We start from the raw sequence: 23,068 nt of genomic DNA, 5'->3' as shown, positions 1-23,068 counted from the left end.
AGATTCATAAGAAGTACATATGTGTGCCATTTAGCATTGATACTGTGACGCATATTAAAAGTTAAAAAATGCTTCTTCTGGGTCGGTTGCTCTTTCTGCTTAAAGAAGGACTGCAATTCGATAGATTATTAACTGCATATATTAATAAGAGAACAAGATGAGAACAGTTACCGGAACGGTCGCGTATACGTGCGCGTGTAAGAAAGGATAAAGTACAATATGAGAACTATATAATACAGGAGAGAAGATGTGAAAGCAAAATGTTAAAAATGAAAATAGAGCGCTGTAGGCAAGCCACCATTTACATAGTGTATTTTTTTCTTTGTTTCCCTTGTGCTTGACGTAGGGCCAGATGGTAAAGTCACATATGAAAAGAAAGAATCTAGTAAGTAAAATGACGACAATCCATAAAAGCGGCAAAAACAAACCGTCTCTTGAGTGCCAAACGTTCGATCACTCTTTTTTGCGCCTTGTTCTATTAAACGTCCGCTTCTATCTCACACAATGCCAAGCGCATAATCTGTATTTTTTGTCCGTTTCCGATGATTCTTTGTACATTTTGCTTCGCCGCGCGTATCGCATTCTGTTCTACCCTGTACACGCTCCACCTGGATACACTTTTCCCCTGTCGAGGGTGTTCCTCTTCCACAGTTCAAGGATTATAAAAGTGTTTAATACAATTTCGATTTGTCTTTCATCTACCAGAGTGCACTAACGTGTAAAATAAAATTAAAAATTGGAATTTTTCATAAATATCCACAATCTAATTGTCAGTAGAAAAGCAGCTAATTACAATTTTCATCAGCCTAAAAATATAATGAACAAGAAAGTCTGCACCGGACAGTGAAAATTTATATTGGAAATGTTCTACTACAATTTTTCCCCATCGTATAAAATGCAAATAGCAAAGACGATAGTGTAACCGGGGAAGAGTGTAATCATTAGTCCTCCTTCCTATCGTAGGTGGCATAATTGGCGGCTTTTGACTATACCTCATGAAAAAGAAACCAGCAATAGAAACTCTCACCGTGTAACAACAATTACGTACTTAGAATGCTCATACAATCACCTTAATTGGTAACGAACGCATCATCGTAATTCCATTAGAGTAAATCAAATTACAGTCTATTGTGATCATTTCAACTTAAAATGCAACCGGGTCTGATTGATTTAAGCGAACAACCCACGCGATCGTTAGTCGAACGCTAACGCGAAAACCTAATCAAGGATCGAGATTGAACTCACCGTCCACATAAAATCCTATTTGCTGCGTCCTCGAGAGCGTTGAATTGACGCAACCCAGACATGTGATTCATTTTGCAATGTGCGAACCAGGATTGGGCACCATCTTCTTGATAATGTTAATAATTAATAGATGCGATGAGTCACTTTAACGGTATACTAAATCAGATCGATGCAGACAAAGATCATTAGATAGAATTTCAACCCTCGTCCATCCCTTATGTCAAATACATTTTCATTGATCCATCATGATTTTCATCTTACGTAGCTAAAGTGTTGATGAGGGTTGAAAGCTCATCTTTTTATGTACTTTTATTGTTTGGTTCCGTATATTTGTACATCATTAACAACTCTAATTATAGTTTATCATTACAGTTTTGATGTAGTACTTATGAAAAGATTCCTCATATCGACCGCGATGAGATCAACTGAAATATTAAAATAGGGCACACAAGAAAGATAAAAATTGAATTAATATTAAGATGACAGAGCAAATGAGAAACAAGATGAATATTTTATTAGAGATAAAAGTTCGTTAATGTTGAGACAGGATTAAGAAACAAGTAAGATTGAAAATGCGGATTCAAATTTCGACAATGCCCAGCCCTGGTGTGAACTCAGGCTTTCCTAGTTTCTGTTGCGTCGGAGCTCTTCCTCCCAATGAACACGTGTTGTCTGCCTCGCTTGTTGTCCACTTAGACGTATCACTTTGTTCCCGAAACCGGGCTGAAGGTATTGCATGGCACTCGACAGCGGACAATCCGAACGCATCTCGAACGCTATGACATGAGCACCGTTTATTAGAGACAGAAGCGAATGATCTCGTTCGGCAATTAAGTTCAGTAATAATTTGAGATTCGATTACGGTAATTAACCCAGCCACTATGCTTCAATTGTAACAATTTTTGGAGGACATCCCTTACTTGCAGACAAGTTATACTAATATCAAGTTCTTAGACAACATTAGAACTACGAACATGAAAAATGACTTGACCAGACTACATTTATCCAGATTTTGGAGAAGTTTGAAATTACATTTACCCATCTGGTAGTTCTAGTGTTAAGTCTTACATTCAGGAAAGGGCGGTGATAATATTGCATACTTGAATGATTTGCAAAGTAGCTGTGTCTTGTGGATCTCTTGGTGAGATGAGCAAAAGAGATAAAGAATTTTGAATTCCCATTGAAACACAAATCATGGTGACATCATCAGATGGAATCCTTGATGAATATTTTCTCTCACTACTGCCACTGCTTTAGTTATGGCTTTTGATGTTTACAAAACGCGTGTTTACATCCCTGGCTGATTCGTCGATCTAACTTCTAGAGTTCTTCCGATTGATTTTGACTAATTTTGCACTGTTTGTCCCACAGGAGACGAAATCGTTAGAGCAAACAAACGCGAGGACGATATCAAGGAAAGCCGGTCAAGAATCCCGTCTCACACCACGTCAACAATTGCGGAGGAAGCGGTTGATCAATTGCAGGCTTCAGAGAAACTGATTGCCGGTATAACACCATTTAAATTGTTATAATCAAATTACGAGTCTTATGTATTAATGACGCTCGCCAAGATCCTGATAGAATCCATAGGCTTTAACTAAAATATGGTGTTGTAAACTAAAATGAACTTCTTAAGCTTCTGAAAATCTTCAAAAAGGATCTATAAGTGAGTTGATAAAAATATTAACGTTAATACTTCTTGTGGATTTTCAGAATTGAATGAAACGTGGGAAGAAAAGCTGAAACGAACAGAGTTGATTCGTCTTCAACGAGAGGCAGTATTTGCTGAAATGGGAGTAGCTGTGAAAGAGGACGGTGTCACTGTTGGTGTGTTCTCTCCGAAGAAAACTCCTCACTTGGTGAACCTGAATGAGGATCCACTGATGTCCGAGTGTCTGATTTATTACATCAAGGATGGTGTTACGCGTATTGGCAGCGCTGAAGCTAACATACCACAAGATGTTCAGCTCTGTGGCCCACATATACTGAGCGAGCACTGTGTCTTTGAGAATCACGATGGCATTATCACTTTAATGCCAAAAGAAGGAGCCTTGATTTACGTGAACGGCCGCGAGATCACAGAACCAGTCATTTTGAAGACCGGATCTCGAGTTATCTTAGGAAAAAATCATGTGTTCAGATTCAATCATCCTGAACAAGGTTGGTATCTTGATAACAACTAACTTGGTATTATTACAAGTAGACTACAGAACTTCCAGAAAAATATAGTAATACGAATTCAATGTTGAACAATGTACTTAGAATTTAAAGGACGATAAGTGCTTGTTTAATGTGCAGTTCGTGAACGAAGGGAAAAAAGCTCACCTGCAGAAACACCTGCTAATGGAGAAACCGTTGATTGGAACTTCGCGCAGGTCGAGTTATTGGAAAATCAAGGAATTGATCTCAAGGCTGAGATGGCAAAGAGGGTGTTGGTGCTTGAAGAGCAATTCCGTAAAGAGAAGGAAGAGGCAGATCAGCTGTTCGAAGAACAAAGAAAGGTATGCTTAAATAAAATCTTTCAAGACAGTACGAATACTTTGCGATAATTAAATGAATGAATATTATTACAGAGCTACGAAGCCCGGATAGACGCACTACAAAGACAAGTGGAGGAACAAAGTATGACAATGTCAATGTATAGCAGTTACACTCCCGAGGACTTCAACAACATCGAAGAGGATATCTTCGGTGAGTAGACATTACGAATGATCCCTGAATTTCACGGTATTCAGTTTAGCTATTTAAATATGATCTGCCTCTACGATCCTTTATAATTAGTCAGACACACATGAGCAGAGCTGCTGCTATTGTTTCAATAATAATCGTTTTATACAGCTCTGCATGTGAGTAAGCTACGATCTTGTCTAGATTGTACTACCTCTTCGTTAAAAGTGTCAGAATTTGTAATGGATACTCGTTGATTTTTCTTGATCAAATACACTTGAAAATGAGATCCTTTATAGTAGCTGAAGACATGAGTAAGTAATAATTCACCACTACAAATTCTACAGCTGTATGGATCCGTGTGAGACACGATCAGATGGTGGTACGTAAATCTTTATCTTTCTGCGATGCACGCATGTGATTATGTGATACAGTATTCATTATTGTTTCCTACTATTTTCTACAAGGGTTATTCCGCGCAAACCGACCATATGTTAATACACACATGCTCCTGAATTCTTATGAAAGTTTTTGAGCTCATAGAACTCTGCGTATTTTTGAATCTGCTACAATTCTATGAATAGAGTTTCAAAAATATCTAAAATGTGATTATCTTGCGTGGAACGGCCCATAATTTTAAGACCCTGAAGTTTCGACCTGAAACAGTGCATCATCTGATTGTGAACCGAACGCTGTGGCTCCTTTTAACGAAGGAACAAATATATCCACCAAATGCTTGGCTTTTCTGACTGTTTTGCCTGGTAATGGCTTGCATTTCAGTCAACCCCTTGTTTGACGCAGAGAGCAACTGGACCGAGAGAGAGTTCCAACTGGCCGCTTGGGCTTTCCGCAAGTGGAAGTATCATCAATTTACAAGTCTTCGGGATGATCTCTGGGGCAACGCGATATTCCTCAAAGAGGCTAACGCTATATCTGTCGAACTCAAAAAGAAGGTACATCCGGGGTTTTACACCCTGGGAATTAAGCTCAGACGTGGCTCTCCTTTGTCTCGAGTCATTAACATAACTGCATCTACCACCACACGTTTCAATTTTTTCTTTCTTTACGAGCACTTGGCCATAACAAAGTATTCATTTAATTGGCACTGCAAGCGATCATGAAATCAAATTCTTTGCTATAGAACGGGTTTCTTTCTGACATTTTTCACGACTTGCAAAAAAGTTTTTTAATGAATTATTTTTTAAATTTGCATAAAATTGATGTTGTGAGTTAACTCAATTGGTACCCCCTTTTTGATGTTCTGTAAATTATCATACATATATTACTGCAACCAGGTATTGGTCCTTCCATGTTTCCATTTCACTGTAGTCAATTTATTATTAATATTTTTTATTATCAAGTCACTCAGTGTCATCACCCACGAAAGCTTCCACAATTATTTACCATTCCATCAAATGATTCCATTTTTGTTTGTTTTATGTCCCATTTGCATCATTAATTTTGCATCTATTTCAGTGATTGAATGAACATCATTCTTTTATACTTCTTTATTTACTTATGAAATGTTTTTTGTAGGTACAATTTCAATTCACTTTGCTCACGGATACGCTTTACTCGCCACTTCCACCGGATCTTTTACCGTCAATGGACGAAGACGAAGAGGAAGAAAGACCATTCCCTCGTACGATAGTCGCCGTAGAGGTCCAAGATACGAAGAACGGAGCCACACATTATTGGACGCTAGATAAACTCAGGTTCGTTGTCAGTACCATGTCTTGTATTTTAATAACGCTTAACACTTTCATTTAATACCCATAGACCAAGGGTGAGTTATTCAAGTCCCACTGCAAATCTTTATCTGTTAACTGCCACGAAACGTAGACTAAACATTTTTTGGTACTTCTCGTGATTTTTTCAGGAGCACATTTTGACGATTAGCTACTCTTTCAGGCGTTCATCTCCTTCTATCCTTTCAATTGAAAAGTATATTCTCATCCTCATTCTAATGCGGAATACGCAGCCGCAGTTATTGCATTACAAACATAAAAGTAAAATTGTAAAAGCTTACACAGTACACAAATGTTCTCAGCAATAATTTAAGCATGGTTTCTTGGGACAGGGGACACCTGTAAGATACGACTAGTAATATATTGGGAATCACCTGCTCGGTCTTATATGCCTCGTTTTCGGCTCAGTAAATGAAATTGTTGTAATTAAATGACCGTGATAAGGACGCAGAAATAGTATCTTCGCTTTAAATCAGACCGTGCTTAGACGAAAATGCACAGGGACGCTCACGCAAGTAATACGTGTTGACTTATAGACAGCGCTTGGAGCTGATGCGACACGTGTACAACGAGGACTCGAGCCCCAGCACCCCGGAGGCCAAAGAGGATATTTTCCAATGCCTTACGGTCTACTCTAATCCGAAGTTCTCGCTCGCAAATCTTTTGCCTTCGAGGTTGGTGCTCGAACGCGCGAGGCTCTATCCTTTTTATCGCCACATGCGCTTCATCTATTCATCCTTGAACTTTAACCGAAGCAGATCTCGAATTTGTATCATTTCTTCTTCACCATTTTTCGTTGTGTACATAGAAAATCAATGTATATAATATAATAAACAGGATGAATCATGATAGTCAGGAGACCTAAATATTTCTGGTAGATTTGAAGATGAAGGAAGAAATAACCTTCAACATTTTTTCTACTTTTCATTTCAAAATACATAGAGAAATTAATTTGGGTGTTTTGTTTCTTGAGACTTATCCTGTATATTGTTCATGTATATACATAATCTTGATTTGGAACAAGTTCCTTTTCAGAAAGATACATTGCTTTGCAACTACGCTGGGCTCAATGAAATATTGATGAGGACTTCTTGCATGGCCAAGCCAATGTTGCCAGCCTTTGGCGTTTGACAGTCCAAACGGAATTAACCCTTCTGAGTTTTGAAAAATCAAAATTGTAGAGTAGCATTTTCCTTAGTAATGTTTGAAAAATTCGGTGGTAGTCTCCTAAAAGCGACAGAAATTATTTGTAGTAGAATGAAAAGTAGGATGTCCTTGAAGGGTTTAACTCCTATACATGTTACAATTGCGTCTCGCTGATCAAGGGTTGAACTTCTGTATATGTTTCTACTGTGTCTCGCTGAACACGTGCGCTCCTAGTGGCTGAAGTTCCGTCACATTTTTGCTTTGTGACTTCGTTGTGCACATGCCACGATACACTGCCAAAGAAGCTACACAGATTATGATAATTTTAACAAGTACATTTGATCACGTAGAATATATTCTTCAACAGCTTAAACAATATACGCTACTGTACCATATTCTTCAACAATATTCTATATCTTCCTTTGTATAAAAATACAGGGACAGAAGAAGTGCGTAACTGTTAACAGATCCTCTTAATCTCGTATTTGTTTACTCTGCATTAAATCATTGTAACACAGGTTCTGGAAAAGCCTGAACATGTCCCTTTATTTAAGTGTACACATTCTACGAATGTCTCTATCGAATCTCTCTAAGTATCTCTAAATACACATCACGCACACAATATTTTCCAAGAAGCTAATGTTGTGTACAGAGTGTCTCCTTCACTGTGCTTTTTGACAACGTCTAACTATGTCTTGATCAAATACTGGCACGTTATATTATTTACCATACGAAACGGTTATATCTTCATGTTTGTGCAGACAAAGGCTTGAACTGATGCGGGAAATGTATCACAATGAAGCAGAATTGTCGCCCACGTCTCCAGATTTTAATATTGAATCTATCACCGGGGGCGATCCGTTTTATGATCGTTTCCCATGGTTCCGAATGGTTGGAAGGTAACAAAAAAGCAGCTAAAAGAGATTTACTACTCACATATAATTAATTTAAGGTATTAATTCTCTTTACTGAGTCACTATTGTTTCTTACAGGTCATTTGTATATCTGAGCAATCTTATGTACCCTGTTCCACTGATCCACAAAGTAGCGATAGTCAATGAGAAGGGAGATGTAAAAGGCTATTTACGCGTAGCCGTGCAAGCTGTAGTTGGTACGTAATCAGTGTCTAGGTATCAGTGTCCAAACAGGAGTTAAATAGAAATTTATTTTTTCTCCTAATGATTGACACACTTTGACTTGAACAACTCGGCGTAGGATTTTCTTAACGAACCCTTCTTCCAGAAGAGGAAAACAGCGAGTACTCAAGCGGCGTTAGACAGTCAGCTAGAATTTCCTTCGAGGATGATCTATTCGGCAATCAGAAGCAAAATAAGCGCAACACTCTACTGACTCAAACCTTGGAAAAAAATCGACAGATTTTATTGCACGAGGAACGCGTTGTTGAGGGTCACAACGAGCAAAAGGATGTGAAGGACGAGGACGACATTGGCGATGCTGATAGCGGCAGAGGAGACAGTTCTGTTTCCAGCGATATGAAGGAAGAAGATCTACCAGATCATTTGCAACCAGGTTCTGAGTTCACATTCAGGGTAACCGTACTGCAGGCAATAGGCATTTCTACAGAATACGCCGATATTTTCTGCCAATTCAAGTATGTGTTAATATAAAGCACCAATGATTGTAAACACTTTAAATATTAATAACGATAATTATTAATGTGTATAAAATTATTGCATACAGTTTCTTGCACCGTCATGATGAAGCGTTCTCAACAGAACCAGTCAAGAATACAGGAAAAGGAAATCCACCAGGGTTTTATCACGTACAAAATGTAAGTTAGAAAAGTGTTCTAAATGCCAAGGGTTGAAACAAGTATTTATGTTTTATTTTTAAGAAGATTCTATTCCTGCGGAATTTTTCTGGAAAAAGATGTTACCCTTAAAAATTTCTTCAAAATGTATGGAATAGATATTTTATTAGAGATAGAGATAGCTTACAGTTTACAATTAAGGATCGAGGTAATCCCATCTAAGCTTTAGTAGACATTGCTGAATATCATCATGTCGAACGATAAACAAGTACCTTTCTGGCCATAGAATTACTTAAAACAATATGAATCAATGCTTTTTAACCAGTCTTACCTTACTTATTTAGATTACTGTGACGGTGACAAAATCGTTCTTGGAGTATCTGAAGACTCAACCAATCGTGTTCGAGGTGTTCGGACACTATCAGCAGCATCCTCTGCACAAAGATGCCAAATTGGAATAGTGAGCATTCAATTCGTTCAGAATTTTTTTTATTCTTTTTTTTCATATTGAATAGAACAGACATTAAATGAACCCTGTCCCTTTTCTTTCTTTTCTCATTCTATCGCCTGCATGCCTGGCGCATACCTTTACTTTAGCATTCATCCCAACAGCGTCAGACAACCACCGAAGAGGATGTTACCGCCGTCAATACCGATCAGTCAACCGGTACGCTCGCCTAAGTTTGGAAGTGTGTTGCCGTCACCTAGCACATCGCACGTACATGCGAAATACGACGTGTTGGTTTGGTTCGAGATCTGCGAATTGGCGCCTAACGGCGAATATGTGCCGTCAGTAGTTGACCACAGCGACGATCTACCTTGTCGTGGGCTCTTCCTGCTTCACCAAGGCATTCAGCGTCGCATTCGAATCACTATCGTTCACGAGCCGGCGTTTGAATTACGTTGGAAAGACGTCAGAGAGTTGGTGGTCGGACGTATCAGAAACACACCGGAGCCCGAGGAAGAGGACAACGATTCTTCCGTGCTCTCGTTGGGTCTGTTCCCTGGCGAATATCTCGAAGTACCTGGAGACGACAGATGCATGTTTAGATTCGAGGCGGCTTGGGACAGCTCGCTTCATAATTCAGCTTTGCTTAACAGAGTCACAGCCTATGGGGAACAAATCTTCATGACCATCTCTGCATACCTTGAAGTATGTGTATTTGTTGTTACTATATTTAGCAATAACTTAAAGTGTGATCCGCCATTTGAATTTTCGTCTATTTTTAGTTAGAGAACTGTGGAAGACCAGCTATCATTACCAAAGATCTGAGCATGATCATCTATGGTAGAGATGCCAGAGTAGGACCACGGTCGTTGAAGCATTTGTTCAGCGGAAGCTATCGTAATCAGGAGGCTAACAGACTCAGCGGTGTCTACGAGTTAGTCCTGCGTCGTTCTTCGGAAGCAGGTAGCCCAGGTTTGTCTTGTCTACCCTTAGCGTAGTCCCCAACCCCACAATCCTTCCCTTTCTCATTGATATAATAGTCGCGTACATTTTCTATATCATTTGAAACGATGTAATTGTGCTTTATAGTTACTAAAGTCGGTACTCTGATTTAAGAGAGAGGGAGAGATCAGAATATCTTCTTAAAAGTAATATACAATATCTACAATGATTATTATATCATGATACATATGAATTGGCCATTTTTTCAATTATGATTTATTTCTTTTGTATTACAAAAAGTATCTTTTGGAAACAAAAATTTACATACCATGTAATATTTGATATTTCTTTCATTCAGTACCTACTCCTCTTTCATAATTATTTTTCAGGTGTACAAAGGCGACAACGACGGGTGTTGGATACAAGCTCCACTTACGTCAGAGGAGAAGAGAATCTCCATGGATGGAGACCACGAGGAGATAGCCTAATATTTGATCATCAATGGGAACTGGAGAAATTGACCAGGTTAGAGGAAGTGGAGCGAGTCAGATACATGTTACTTTTATGGGATAAGCTTTGTATCGACATAGTCCCATATTGCAATAAGACACCACACGATTTCACGAAAGGCGAAAAGGTAATGCCATTGTTAGTATAAATGGCAATACAAAATAAATTTTTCAATATTATATTTATTTGTTCTTACAGGAGGTTTGCAATATGATGGCAAAAGCAACGAATGAACCACATGCTAGCCCAGTGAAGCTCAAACGTTCAACAAGTAAAGACGTTAACGAGCATTGTGAATTAACCGAAAAGGAGAAAGAATTAGCGATGAAATACATCAAACTAATTCAGGGTCGAATCCCAAGCAAAGAACCTATTATTCTCTCTGACGTTTCACCTGGCGAAGACACTATGGCTGATATGTCGGCATCCATGATGTCTTCCGTGATATCGTCCTCGTCCCAAGAGTCAGTATACGCGAGAACTAGTGATTACTTAGAGCAGGTAACCCTCCCCGCATGCCTGAGTGCTCCTGCTAGTAGCGGTTGTCCACGCTTCGTCGCATCGTATTACATTGACAATAGCAAAAATAGATATTGCTCTCGAGATTCAAAGAAAGCGATACTCTCTTTCTTCATTCGTATTGCGTAAATCCGTTCAAGACGTTCATGGATCAAATTGATAATCAAAAACAGACACACTGAAAATATTTACGTTCCGATCGGCATTCAACTAATCAGAAAGAGTGAAGATAGTGAGGATTCGATTCAATTTGAACATCGAAATTTCTTCAGTGTTTTAAACGAATCGGAATCAGCTCACCTTTTTCATATAGCTTGCAACAACTTTGATTTTGTCTGTACAATTTCAATTAAAACTAATGGTTAAATTCACTTTATCTTTTCGATTCGCCAAAATCTAATTGTGCAATATTACCGGATAGCTTCGCTGATTCAAAGTCGCGCTTTTAGCGCAGTCGGCTTCTATGAACTGCTTACTGTCTACTTGACGATGACTCGAGGTGTTCGAGTCAATGACAACCGCCCAGCACAATGGGACACATGGTCAGGGTGATGCTGGAGTGTTACTTGCAGGCTGCTGGTATAATAGTATGGAGCAGGACTAAGTCGTGCATCCTTAGGTTGAGTTCACCGGAGAGGGCTAGACTACAGGAACTACAGGACAGTATATTGGCAAGTGAATCCAACAACCAAACATGCACCGTCGCACCAGCGCCGTTAGGTTCCTCCTCCCCCTCGAAAGAGAATTTGGTGCTCTACGTGCCAGAAGTTGAAGAAATCCGTATCAGTCCGGTTATTGCCAGAAAGGGATACCTAAATGTTCTCGAGCACAAGACTAACGGCTGGAAAAAACGTTGGGTGGTATGTATCAAGTGGACAACAAGATTTACCAATGCCTGTTTTAACACTTTCACTATCGGAAGCCTATTAACTCGTTGCATTTTTAAAAGACCATTAAGTCCTCGCTGACAGGTAAAGTGTTAAAACTTAATTCCTGGACTATGAACGCATGTATACTGTTGTTGTGTCCAGGCTGTACGACGACCATACGTTCTAATCTTCCGAGAAGAGAAGGATCCCGTAGAAAGGGCTCTCATCAATTTAGCTACCGCTCAAGTCGAATACTCTGAAGATCAATTAGCTATGGTCAAAGTACCAAATACTTTCAGGTGAGTTGATTAACAGAAATCGTGTTAACAAACACATGTGAAAGAATCCTGAATGACTATTTTTTCACTTATTGTTCATTTCAGCGTTGTTACAAAACATCGGGGATACTTGTTGCAAACTTTAGGGGATAAAGAAGTTTACGACTGGCTTTATGCTATTAATCCCCTTCTCGCTGGTCAAATCAGGTAAAATCAAATCGTTTGAAATATTTCCTAGGATGGTTCACCTAAAAGTAGCCACCTAAATATTATGTGTTAAATAAGATATGGAATCATTTTTTATATTTTTCCAGATCAAAGCTAGCGCGCAAAGGTCCGACAGCTGCAAATCTAAATAACGCTTCGCCTGTCGGTCTAGCTCCACCGATAGAGCAACAATCGAACCAAAACAAGTGAGTGGTCGAAACGTTGGCCGAGGTAACAAGCGTCATAACAAAAGCCTCCGAGAAGGTGCTGTACTGGTCGCACTCGGCCTTCGAGTCCCACGATCTCTGTAGCTTTCGATTTTCGGTAGTCTTCGATTATTAAAACGGCTCGGAAAAGCATATCGATCGGCTACCAACTTCGACAGCCGCCGAATATATCTTGACATCTGCTTTAGCGATCGTCCGACCGATCACGGCTGACGATCGTTTAGAGAAGATGGAAAAAGAAGTAAAATCACTAACTATAAACGAAACGTAATTCGTCTTTCGAAACAAATGTTACACGCGTTCGAATTGTATTTAAAGACAACAAATTATTGTTTCGGTGTTGCGAGCTGGGCGCGCGAACCTCTCCGTTCGTTTCATGGATCATTGATCGAAACGTCGTTAAACGTTGACGAGGCACTGCGAACCAAGCGAGCCTGCAATACCTTCTTACATCGTATTTGAATTTCTCGATATTAGTCGATCATACGAAGCGATTCTCTTTAAGCACGGAACCGCATAGTGACGAAGAGGAACGTATTTATGCCTAAATAAAACATTCCTAAGACGATCATAGAAAAGAGACAAGAGATATACACACTTGTAGGTATACCCATAAGAGATGTGTGTGCGAAAGATAGCAAGAAAGAGAGGGAGAGAAAGGGAGATAGACGATGGGACGAAGTAGTGAGATTACGAATTTTTGCGTGTTCATGATTGGAGATTATACACCGAGAAAAAGGGTGCGAATTGTTTCGTACGGGTTGAGTCGGTGAGCGTTGAATAATTCATAGTGTATTCATTTTACGAATTAAGTTCGTATGTGTGACCGTCATCAAAATGATCCTTTCATACCCCATCCTGTCTTGTTTCACATCCTTAGTACGTCTGAAGCCTCGGATATCGAACAACCAAGGAGAGATTATTTTTGTTTTATTTTACTGTGGATACAAATTTGAATTAAATCATATTTTCAATTCGTTTACGTACATTTTCAACGGTGAACGATTCCCAGTATTATTTAAAACCAACTAATTGCATATATAGTAAAGCTTCCGCGTTTTCTTCTTCTATTTATTTACTAATATGATTGCACTAAGTTCTGTGTAAAATATACATAATTATTTAAAGAACGAATATATCTGTCTTAGTCTCAAAGATCGTAGAGTTTTAATCAGAAAAATCCCCCCCGAGGCAAATTAATTTCTCGGTCGTTTATAAAAGCGATGGAGTACACTGAAGTACGCCGCGCTCCTGTTGCCGTTTTTGCTTGCTAACTGTTGTAGAATCTGATAGTTTTATTTTGTTAACTATGGCATACTTATTGTGAAGAACGAGAGATCATAATCGAATAAGTTGTATGCACTCGACGCTTAACCCTTTGAAGCAAGAATTTAGGCGAGTAAATTGATAGGATCATCAGTAATTTCTGTTGCCTTTCAACGTGTAAATTTTTCATTTTTAATATACCTACATGTACCATTGATCGAGTTAGAAAGTATTATATATATATGTTATATATATATAATAACGTTTACGTTACATTTCTTGTAAAAGTATAGTCACATTTCCACATGTAAATTGTGGTCTTCGTTATTGAGGACACTATTACAGCATAGTTAATTATTTATATTTGTAAATTGAATGTAACTACGTCATGCATTTAATTTATATATTACATGATATAGCTATGATCATAAATTATTGCGTATGTGATATTTAAATATATTATTTGACGTTGCTTTATGAACACATTGTTGACGAGTCACGACATACTCGGGTCCTCATGCACAAATGTTGTTGATCTGCCGCGAGTATGTTCATATATGCACACGCATCAGCTTATGCAGTTGTATATGCATTTTATTACTTTGGCTAATGCATCATGCCAAAGTACAAAATTGTATAAATTGTCGTTGTAGTATCGTTTATTTTATTGAACAATGTTCAATTGCTTTATTGAATTATGAAAATAGTCAACGATGCGTGTCATCAGAAGACAACCAGTCAACAATGTGTTAAATAGAATAACGTTTAGTTTAATTTAATTTATTTAAATAATTTTCGTAAAACGGAGATTCAAATGTATCAGTTTTATTAATCTTATCTTTGTGTATTTATAACCGAAGGCTCTTTGGGTAGAAGAGACAGTTTTTAATTATACGAATAAGCGATGGATCATATTACTGTGAAGAGATTAACTATCAATTTATCAAAGTTTGTTACAAAGCAACTTGGAAAATATAATTATAAACAACTTACCAACTTCATTTGCTTTAGAGAAAAAATAAAATTTACTCTGAAAATTGGACAGTGGCTTTTCTTATACCACAACAAAACGAGATGCAATACTAATTTATAAAATGTAGGTAACACTTTCATCTTTGAAAAAATAAGAACAATACAATATTAAATTCTGTTTGGGTTTCTTTTATTAAGAAAGAACAATCATAATACTGTACTGTAGCAATTCCGTATTTTATTCGAAATAAGAAGGCGAATATCGTGTAACATAAATACTCTAAGCGACTAGTAATAGCATGCATAATGCATTTTTCACGTATTCATGACATTTCCGAATAAAACGCATTCAAATCTGAAGAACTGAAGAATGTAAACTGAGGACTGTATTTATTCCTATTTTCAAAAAGAGTTAATTATGTATTTACAGCATAAATGCAACGGACGTAAGATTAAAACGAAGAATTGTAAGGTGCATTTTCACAACAATAAGTCGAACGTAATGGGTGCATGACGAAATTATTTAATTTTCCTCTCTTAATCTAGGCGAAAGCGCGATAAATTCTACAAGGCTGTAATAATTACGGGCACATACAGTATTTATAGGTATTACTTATGATGTATAGTAATTAAATCTTAATCTCATTATTTACCAATAATTTGTTACAATGTATGTAAAAAATTATGCGTGTAAGTAAAGAGAAGCTATGCACAGTAATTATCATTGCTTCAGGGGGTTAAAAGTCTTCGTTCATAACGCCGTAAACAATGAAGAAATTGGAAAGTACATACGAAGCTGAAGAGAAAAAGATAATATAAGGTGGGTAAGTGGGTAAACGTAAAATAAAATTGAAACGAGCGTTGCAGATTGAAAAACAAAACGCCCTTGGTAAGATTAATAAGCATTGTTAAAGAGAATGAAACAAGAGATAGAAAGAGAGAGAGAGAGAGAGAGAAAGAAGGTCGTAAAAAAGAGAGAATGAAGAATGTAAGAGAGAGAGAGAGAGAGAGAGAGAATGTGAAAGTATATATAAATATATATATAAATATGTATATAAATATATGTATATATATATATTTATATATATATGTATACAAATACAGTATATTATATAAATATATAAATAAATTTAATATTAACATAAGCATTTTGTCAAATGTCAAACATCATCTGGAGGCAAGAAATTAATGATGATTTACCTTGTATCAAGTATGTAAGTTTATATACTTGTTTATAAGGTAACTTAAACAAAACCTATTGCATAAAACGTATTCATTTCTGGTCGTTTGCTATGAGAAACATGCATTGATGCTGTAACTTGTATTTATTATTATTATTATTATTATTATTCGATTTTCGCTAGGCTCACTGTAAGTGGTAACGTGTAATAAAATCGGTCAATAAAAAGCTTGTATGCTTAACGAATTCTTTTCATGGCGAACCCGCCTTACGTTATTTAATAATGTAACTTTTTCCATTTTCATACGGGTGCTGTTCAAGTGCGGAACAAGTACAAACAAATTAAATTGTTTTTCAATTCATTTTATTTCACCATTAAAATTAATCTTACATTAATGATAATTTCTTCGTAATTCAAAGTCCTTGGATCAGTCGTAAGTTTTGTAAAAGCATCTGCCAGTCTATGTACAATTTGTTGATCCGTCTGAGCAGCTAAAATGTTTTGAACAAGCTGCTTATATTCCTCTTGATAACAGAGTATCAAATAATAAAGTGGATTGCATGCTGACGGTACGAAATCTTCATCAATTTGTTGTGAGAAAAGTGCAGTCATCAGCAACTTAAAAAAATACATTTTATTAATATTATGAGTGTTATCCTATCAAGAAGAAACATACATAAATTAGTTACCTTTAAAAATGGTACTAGCATTTGATTTTGCGTGTGATGTGAATATATGTGTTCTGCTAAACGGGAAATTATTTCGAAACACAATTGAGATATTTGGTTTATAGTGACAAACAAACCCCATTCTAAAGATTCTAAAATCGGTCGCATCAATTCGGGGGGTAAATTACATGCTTTGTCAGGGAAATTTCCACAAAAACATAGTATCATTCTATAGTAGCTATAACAAAAATAATCATATATTTATTTAATCACAATATATAAAACTTAATTAAAGTGTTACGATTGACTCGATTATTATAGTAACATATTTTCACTTACAGTGAACATAATATTGGAAATTGTAACAAGTTTATAGTCACTATAGGCATAATTATATTCAGACCACATAAAAAAACATCTACGAGCAATTTCGGCCTGTTAGTACTCTGTGACAAATCATATAACATTTCCATTATAAATTGTATATCTTGGTAATTGCCTTCCTCATTTAGATTGATTTCAAATCTATTATTATTGTGACGCATATAACTTTTCATTGTGTTCAAGAATATTTCATATATCTGCGATTCTTCAGCCTGAAAGTATAAAACATGGCTAAAATTATATAAACATCAGTATCCTTTTTCGTAATATTATTAATACAAACAGTAATTTAAAAAATATTTACCTCAGACAGGTAATGAGGAACTATTACTTTTGAGCATTCAGATAGCAATTCCAAAATTAGTTGTACTATTTGCTGATAATTATGATACAAAGACAGTAAATTAGGAAGTTTCTCTAGTATTGGATACATATATCGAATTAAAATCTTAATTCGATGTGAAGAAAACGATGTGATTTTATGTTGAGATCCCTGTGCAACTCCTATTTTATATTGAGACATTATAAATATGATACATATAGCAGACGATAATATATATTTTAGAAATATAATCTTATCAAATATAAAAATACAAAACTTACCAATAAAACGTTCTAAAATATCTATAATTTCAAATTTAGTTCCTTCTTGCTGGTAGGACTTTAAAAACTTTTCATCCGAGGTAATTTTTATATACCTGTCTTGAAGTGGTTGTAATAAAGTCTGTCGCCAGTAAGCCTCTTCTTCCTCTATATCTGTAACTATGAATATACATACAATCACTGCTTTTATTAATCCCTTCTTAACATCTGATGAAAAGTCTTCTTGATGGTATTGTCCCTTCACTGCCATTTTCCAAATAGGCTTAAATCGTTCAGATTTCAATATTTCTGTTGCTCTGAAAAATAATAATATTTGTACATTTATTCAGTTAGAACAAAATATTTTTTGTATCATTGTTCTATACTTACTTTTTGTGTGAAACAACAAGAGACATTAATAATTTTATAGTTTCCTGCATTATTGAAGCCTCGCTTTTGAAAACATTGATACTATATTCAATTTTTTCTAAAAGAAAGTTTATAGCCCACGATGCACCAGAACTACCTTTTTGAAATACATCTAAGAATGTATGTTCTCTTATAGATATTTCAAAAAGATAACTGAGTGACCATCTGTTCAAAAACCATAGTATAGTACAGCTCAATACAGGGCTTAGAATACTGTCTAAACGGACAAGTATTGCAGTTTTTTCTATAGCGCACAGACGAAAAATATCTGTGATAACGTGTATAACATTATCCACTGACGTCGCAGCAACATTAACGTCTGAAGAACAATTCTCTGATGCTACTAAAAATTGTGATATAAGATTTATATCGATTTTTCCTTTATTTGCCTAAAACATATAATTTTGTATATATTTTGTATATATTTGTAATATTTTAATTTGATCTACTATAGTACGAACCTGTTCTATACAATAATCCTTTATTTCTGTAGGTATTGAAGGAATTTCACCACTAGATTCCATGCAAAGTACATGGCCCGATATGAGTAGCAGCCAGTGTATATCTTCATATAATTTAAATGTATAAGAATTGTTTAATGTACTTAAGGATTCAGTCTGTCCTACTAATTTGTTTAGAACTTCCCGTAATTTCGACGTACGGTCTTTTATCAAATGTGACAATAGTGAAAGAGAGTGATCTAATATTTGTCTTCCAAAACAACCTGTGTCAGAAAACAAATTTCTCATTAACAAAACTTTAATATACAATAATATAAATGTTTCGCACAATAAAAAGAACTCATTGAAAAATGCATGAAACAAGACTTAAATAAAAAAGTTACCAATCATTTGCAATTGCTCCTTAAATCTAATTTTATCATCATTCTCAGTTTCATCTTCCTGTTTGTTAAGGTCTTTCTCTTCTAGATTTCTTATACCTTCTGGTGGACATAAGTGACACTGAACATACACATTAAATATTTGCATAGAACTTTGATTGCAAAATTCATAAGGAATCATTTTTTCACTCATTCTAGTTCTTGACAAAATATCTATCCATATTCCAAACAAGATATCCAAACCCTCCGAGTATAAGCATTCATTTGCACACAACTGTAATAGATAAAATCTCATTAAAAATTATATACATATCTTAATATAATTGTTAAGCAACATTTTGTGCAACTTACAAATTCTTCTTGTGCTGAATTTTCCACATATAGACAGGTTAATCTACATAACTGTTCCATAAATGCTTTCACCACATCTTCAGGTAAAGCTGTAAAATTAGTACTAATAAATTTAGTCAAATCCTTTACAATCTGAGCAATTCCAGGCGCTTCTTGGTCAATAATTTCAATATTTGTAATAAATTCCAAAAATCTCCGAGTATAATTGGAGAAGTATTGTATTTTCATTTCTTTAGATGAAAATACTAAACCATCTAAGGTCCCCAACTGAACTAAACAAATCCTTGCTAAATGAGCTAACTGTGGGTTGCCTCGGATTTTCCAATACAAAGTAAAAAATAAATCCTGTACAGCAGGAGGTAATATTACATCCTGCCAGCTTTCATCCAATCTTAATTGTTCATGTAGAAGATCTGTATGATCTGCATACATAATATGAAATAATTTAAAAATAGGATGTACAATAGAGTTAAGGAATGAAATGTAATTGAAAAGTACTACAATAGTAAAAATCAAATATTTAATTAGGAAAAGGATATTTGTACTTATTATCTGCCAAGTACATATCGTTTCTAAAATTGGAAGTAAATGTTTGAGAAATGCCAGAGTATCATCTTGCTCATCCTTCTTAATCAATTCATCAAGTATTCCAAGGCTAAACTTGAAAATTCGTTTTATAGTTTCTTTTTCAAATGCTTCTTTTTCAGCATAGTGAGTTTCCATTGAGTACCCAACATTTGAAGATTTTCCATCAAGTTTATATTCTTGCAATACTGCTGATATGAGATTACAGCCTAAAACTTTCTATAAACATTAGAAAACACATAACAAGAAGTACGTAATACATTAAAAAGCAGCATAAATGTCTATAGATGTATTTACTCTTGATAAATCTCCAGTCATTATTAGTTCTTCTACTTCGTCTAAAAATTGTTGCTGTTCTTGCCCAGAATCAGTGAATCTGTTTCTTTTAATTATAATTGCAATAACTTGCAATATTTTTCCTTTAATATATGTGGCCAAATGTGGTTTGTTAATTACATAGTGCAAAAGATACTGTCTTAAGGAATAGATATCTTGTTTGTTTAAACTTGACCATTCTTCTACCAATGCTATTTTTAAAAGACCAGCTGCCTCAAAAAGAATATAGTCATTTGTATTTGTTTCTAAAATTTGCTGACAAAGCTGATATGGAGACTTAGTTTTTCGAAAATTTAAAAAAACTTCATCTGCAGATTGTCGTTGTTCTAATGTAAATAAGTTGGGTGGTGCCTGAAAAAATAACAGATCTATTAATGATACTGTTACAAGGAAATGTATTTTTACAAAATATAATTGAGAATGCACACACACACACACACACACACACACACACACACACACACACACACACACACACACACAAATTAAACAAAATACCTGTGGATATACAAAAAAAAACATTCTTAGAATTTTACAATAACAAAAAACAATTGTATTGTGTAGTTATACTTGAATTACTTAAGTCATAGTTACACTTAAAATGCTATTTATACCTCTACTAGTTCAGCCAACATATTTAATTTTTAAATTTAAAATAAGCATATACATGTACAATTTGTCTTCGTAACACCAAAAAATCGAAATTAAACAACTGGATTAAACACAATTTAAATAATATACAACTGATATACACAAATCTGAATTGTTTGATACATGTTAGTATTTACAAAACAAATTTGTTATAACCTATAAAGGTAAGCAAAGTTACTTAAAAAAGAATATAATCTTACTAAAATAACTTGTGCAGCTTTCTCTAATTTGTTAATTATTGGTTCTTCCATTTCTAAGAAATTATTTGTATAGTATCGACTCTACGTCGCGCTCTACTCGATAGACAGCGGGAAGCTAGAAAGTCAACAGAAAGTTAATCTCAACCCTGATTGGTTGACTACTCATTGTTGCAGTAGCGTTGCCTTGAGGTAAGGATATATATGTCACTTTAGAAATTTTCATGGCTCAAACTTGACTGACTTACCAACTATGGAATAATAACTACTAATTATTTAAACTAAAGAAGTTTATTTATTATTATGAATGTAAAGAGCGCATAATCTTTGCCGCTTTTAATATAAGATGTAACCTAAAATCTAGTAAGAATCAATTGCTTTTTAAGTAATGATAGTGCCTCTTGTGGCGAGAAAATGAAGCTTTGTTCAACGCCAATTAGTATATGGCAAAACGTTCAAACTGCTAACCAAATGATACCAACAGAGTAATATATATGTATATGTACACATATCCATAAATACATAATACATGATTAATTAAAATTTATAAGTACATCTTAGAGTTCATACAAAATTATTTACAATATCGATCTGCTTTCATTTTACTTCTTCTATCCAAGAGAGTTTCATGCAAATTCCCTTCACGCTTTGCTTTTTCTAATTCTGTATGATTCGCTTTGCTTAGTTTCAGCTTCTTATCCTGAAATTTCTGGAACTTCCTCCTAAAGGAAATCACTGCAATTATCACCTGTTATAGAAAATTTATACTTGACTTTGCTTTACTTACACATAGTTCACTTCAACATCCAGTAAGGAACCTTGTTCTTCCTTTGGAATGTCTTTATTTGGATCCTGAGTTTTCTGAATTATACTTCTTATTGTACAAAATTCTGAGGACCCAGCAGTTTTATTTTGACAAACAATGTCATCTTCTTCTGTGAGCGATATGAAGCAATTATTGCTATTTAAGATAGCAAGTTTCTTATCCTGGAAAAGGAATAGATAAGAATCAATCTTATATAACATCATTGTGTTTGTTATTTAGGCGGTTGTTAAAATACTTGAAAAATTGGTTCCCATTGTTCGATCATGCCAACCGCATCACTTCTTCCAACAACAATACCATTCTTATCAACACCTAGATACTTTCCATAGCCAGACTTTAATGCAACTTTTGTTTCGCCTATTGGAAATGCTGTCAAAATTTCTTCTGGAGAAGGTCCATCACCCTCATCATGAGGAGCACCCAAAGTAAATAATCCATTATCCAAAGCTTTCATATAAGTATTATTTCCAAACTCAATTGCCACTGTTCCTGTAACTTCAGACACTTGTGTAGCTTTCCACCATCCACCTAAAAATAATCCTTAATAAAGTACTTTATAATAAACGAAATGACGTTGTAAATATTATTGGTTTTCAAAATACCGTGATTTAAAGTGTCGTTATCATCAGTGGTAGTAACATGTTCTCTTTCTTGCTTTTTAGATTTACGTTTTTTTGATCTATAAAATACGAAAGGAAGATTGTGATATGAAGATAATAACAAATCGTTAAGTTAAGAGATTAATTCATACCTTATTTTTTCACCTTTTAAAACCAATTTCCCTGTTCTTACTTTGTCGTATTCGGACATTGTCATCTACTATTCTTACACCAATTTATAATTATTTATTATTACTGAAAATGTAGCGGTTGCTGTTATACTTGAAACCGTTTTATAATATAAATCATAGTATATCTTTTATAATATGCACAATTATTTAAACGGCGATAATATTAATTAATTATTTACCATCGAATACTACGTAACCTTAAAAATTCAGGCTGTCAAAAATAACAACAAGCATAGTATAAAAACCCCGAACACAACACAATACAACCAAGTCCAATGAAGTGCAACACACAGCACTATCGCTGTGATACTTCAGATGGCGCTAGAAAGTCAAATAGGTCCTATACAAGGTGTTCCAAGAATTTAAGGTTTCGACTTTTTTCATATAGTATATTTATAAATGTAAAACATAATACAAAAATGCTGATATCCA

General features: G+C 35.3%; 3 protein-coding genes across 18 annotated transcripts in view; 1 reads left to right on the top strand and 2 right to left on the bottom strand.

Moving 5' to 3' along the window:
• The window catches only part of unc-104 (kinesin family member unc-104), a 36,550-nt gene extending 20,313 nt beyond the window's left edge, over window positions 1-16,237 (top strand). For 2 of the 14 annotated variants that reach the window (XM_033479095.2, XM_076519228.1), the window contains exons 9-29: window positions 347-385; window positions 2,617-2,751; window positions 2,959-3,405; window positions 3,544-3,746; window positions 3,819-3,936; window positions 4,693-4,865; window positions 5,449-5,627; window positions 6,197-6,334; window positions 7,568-7,705; window positions 7,799-7,917; window positions 8,049-8,418; window positions 8,508-8,598; window positions 8,922-9,037; window positions 9,175-9,730; window positions 9,808-9,997; window positions 10,357-10,604; window positions 10,676-10,978; window positions 11,569-11,856; window positions 12,028-12,164; window positions 12,249-12,350; window positions 12,458-16,237. In XM_033479095.2, coding sequence (XP_033334986.1) covers window positions 347-385; window positions 2,617-2,751; window positions 2,959-3,405; window positions 3,544-3,746; window positions 3,819-3,936; window positions 4,693-4,865; window positions 5,449-5,627; window positions 6,197-6,334; window positions 7,568-7,705; window positions 7,799-7,917; window positions 8,049-8,418; window positions 8,508-8,598; window positions 8,922-9,037; window positions 9,175-9,730; window positions 9,808-9,997; window positions 10,357-10,604; window positions 10,676-10,978; window positions 11,569-11,856; window positions 12,028-12,164; window positions 12,249-12,350; window positions 12,458-12,560 — 4,193 coding nt within the window. In that variant the 3' untranslated portion in view covers window positions 12,561-16,237. The remainder of the gene's footprint in view (window positions 1-346; window positions 386-2,616; window positions 2,752-2,958; window positions 3,406-3,543; window positions 3,747-3,818; window positions 3,937-4,692; window positions 4,866-5,448; window positions 5,628-6,196; window positions 6,335-7,567; window positions 7,706-7,798; window positions 7,918-8,048; window positions 8,419-8,507; window positions 8,599-8,921; window positions 9,038-9,174; window positions 9,731-9,807; window positions 9,998-10,356; window positions 10,605-10,675; window positions 10,979-11,568; window positions 11,857-12,027; window positions 12,165-12,248; window positions 12,351-12,457) is intronic. The other 12 variants (XM_076519232.1, XM_076519231.1, XM_076519229.1 and 9 more) reach the window with 12 other exon arrangements.
• Window positions 16,238-16,342: 105 nt separating this feature from the next.
• On the bottom strand, window positions 16,343-21,409 carry LOC117225491 (exportin-4). Of its 3 annotated transcripts, XM_033479087.2 has the most exons (13): window positions 21,269-21,409; window positions 21,024-21,138; window positions 20,134-20,523; window positions 19,791-20,055; window positions 19,252-19,709; window positions 18,904-19,174; window positions 18,521-18,783; window positions 18,021-18,448; window positions 17,652-17,947; window positions 17,353-17,552; window positions 17,004-17,260; window positions 16,686-16,902; window positions 16,343-16,614 (listed from the first exon to the last, which is right to left on the bottom strand). In XM_033479087.2, the coding sequence occupies exons 2-13, from the start codon at window positions 21,072-21,074 to the stop codon at window positions 16,360-16,362; spliced, it is 3,351 nt and encodes a 1,116-aa protein (XP_033334978.2). In that variant the 5' UTR covers window positions 21,075-21,138; window positions 21,269-21,409; the 3' UTR covers window positions 16,343-16,359. The 3 variants fall into 3 exon arrangements, with proteins under 3 accessions (XP_033334978.2, XP_076375356.1, XP_033334979.2); XM_076519241.1 differs by lacking the exons at window positions 21,024-21,138; window positions 21,269-21,409 and adding an exon at window positions 20,671-20,969; XM_033479088.2 differs by lacking the exons at window positions 21,024-21,138; window positions 21,269-21,409 and having other exon boundaries at window positions 19,791-20,051; window positions 20,134-20,272.
• Window positions 21,410-21,546: 137 nt separating this feature from the next.
• FRG1 (FSHD region gene 1) lies at window positions 21,547-22,938 on the bottom strand. Its single transcript, XM_033479089.2, has 5 exons — window positions 22,598-22,938; window positions 22,449-22,525; window positions 22,082-22,374; window positions 21,808-22,007; window positions 21,547-21,742 (listed from the first exon to the last, which is right to left on the bottom strand). Exons 1-5 carry the CDS (start codon window positions 22,660-22,662, stop codon window positions 21,595-21,597), a joined length of 783 nt encoding a protein of 260 aa, XP_033334980.1. The 5' UTR covers window positions 22,663-22,938; the 3' UTR covers window positions 21,547-21,594.
• Between the last annotated feature and the right edge of the window lie 130 nt (window positions 22,939-23,068).

Source organism: Megalopta genalis, chromosome 2 (assembly GCF_051020955.1).
Source record: "Megalopta genalis isolate 19385.01 chromosome 2, iyMegGena1_principal, whole genome shotgun sequence".
Classification (NCBI taxonomy): domain Eukaryota; kingdom Metazoa; phylum Arthropoda; class Insecta; order Hymenoptera; family Halictidae; genus Megalopta; species Megalopta genalis.
This window is presented reverse-complemented; position numbering and strand designations above follow the sequence as displayed.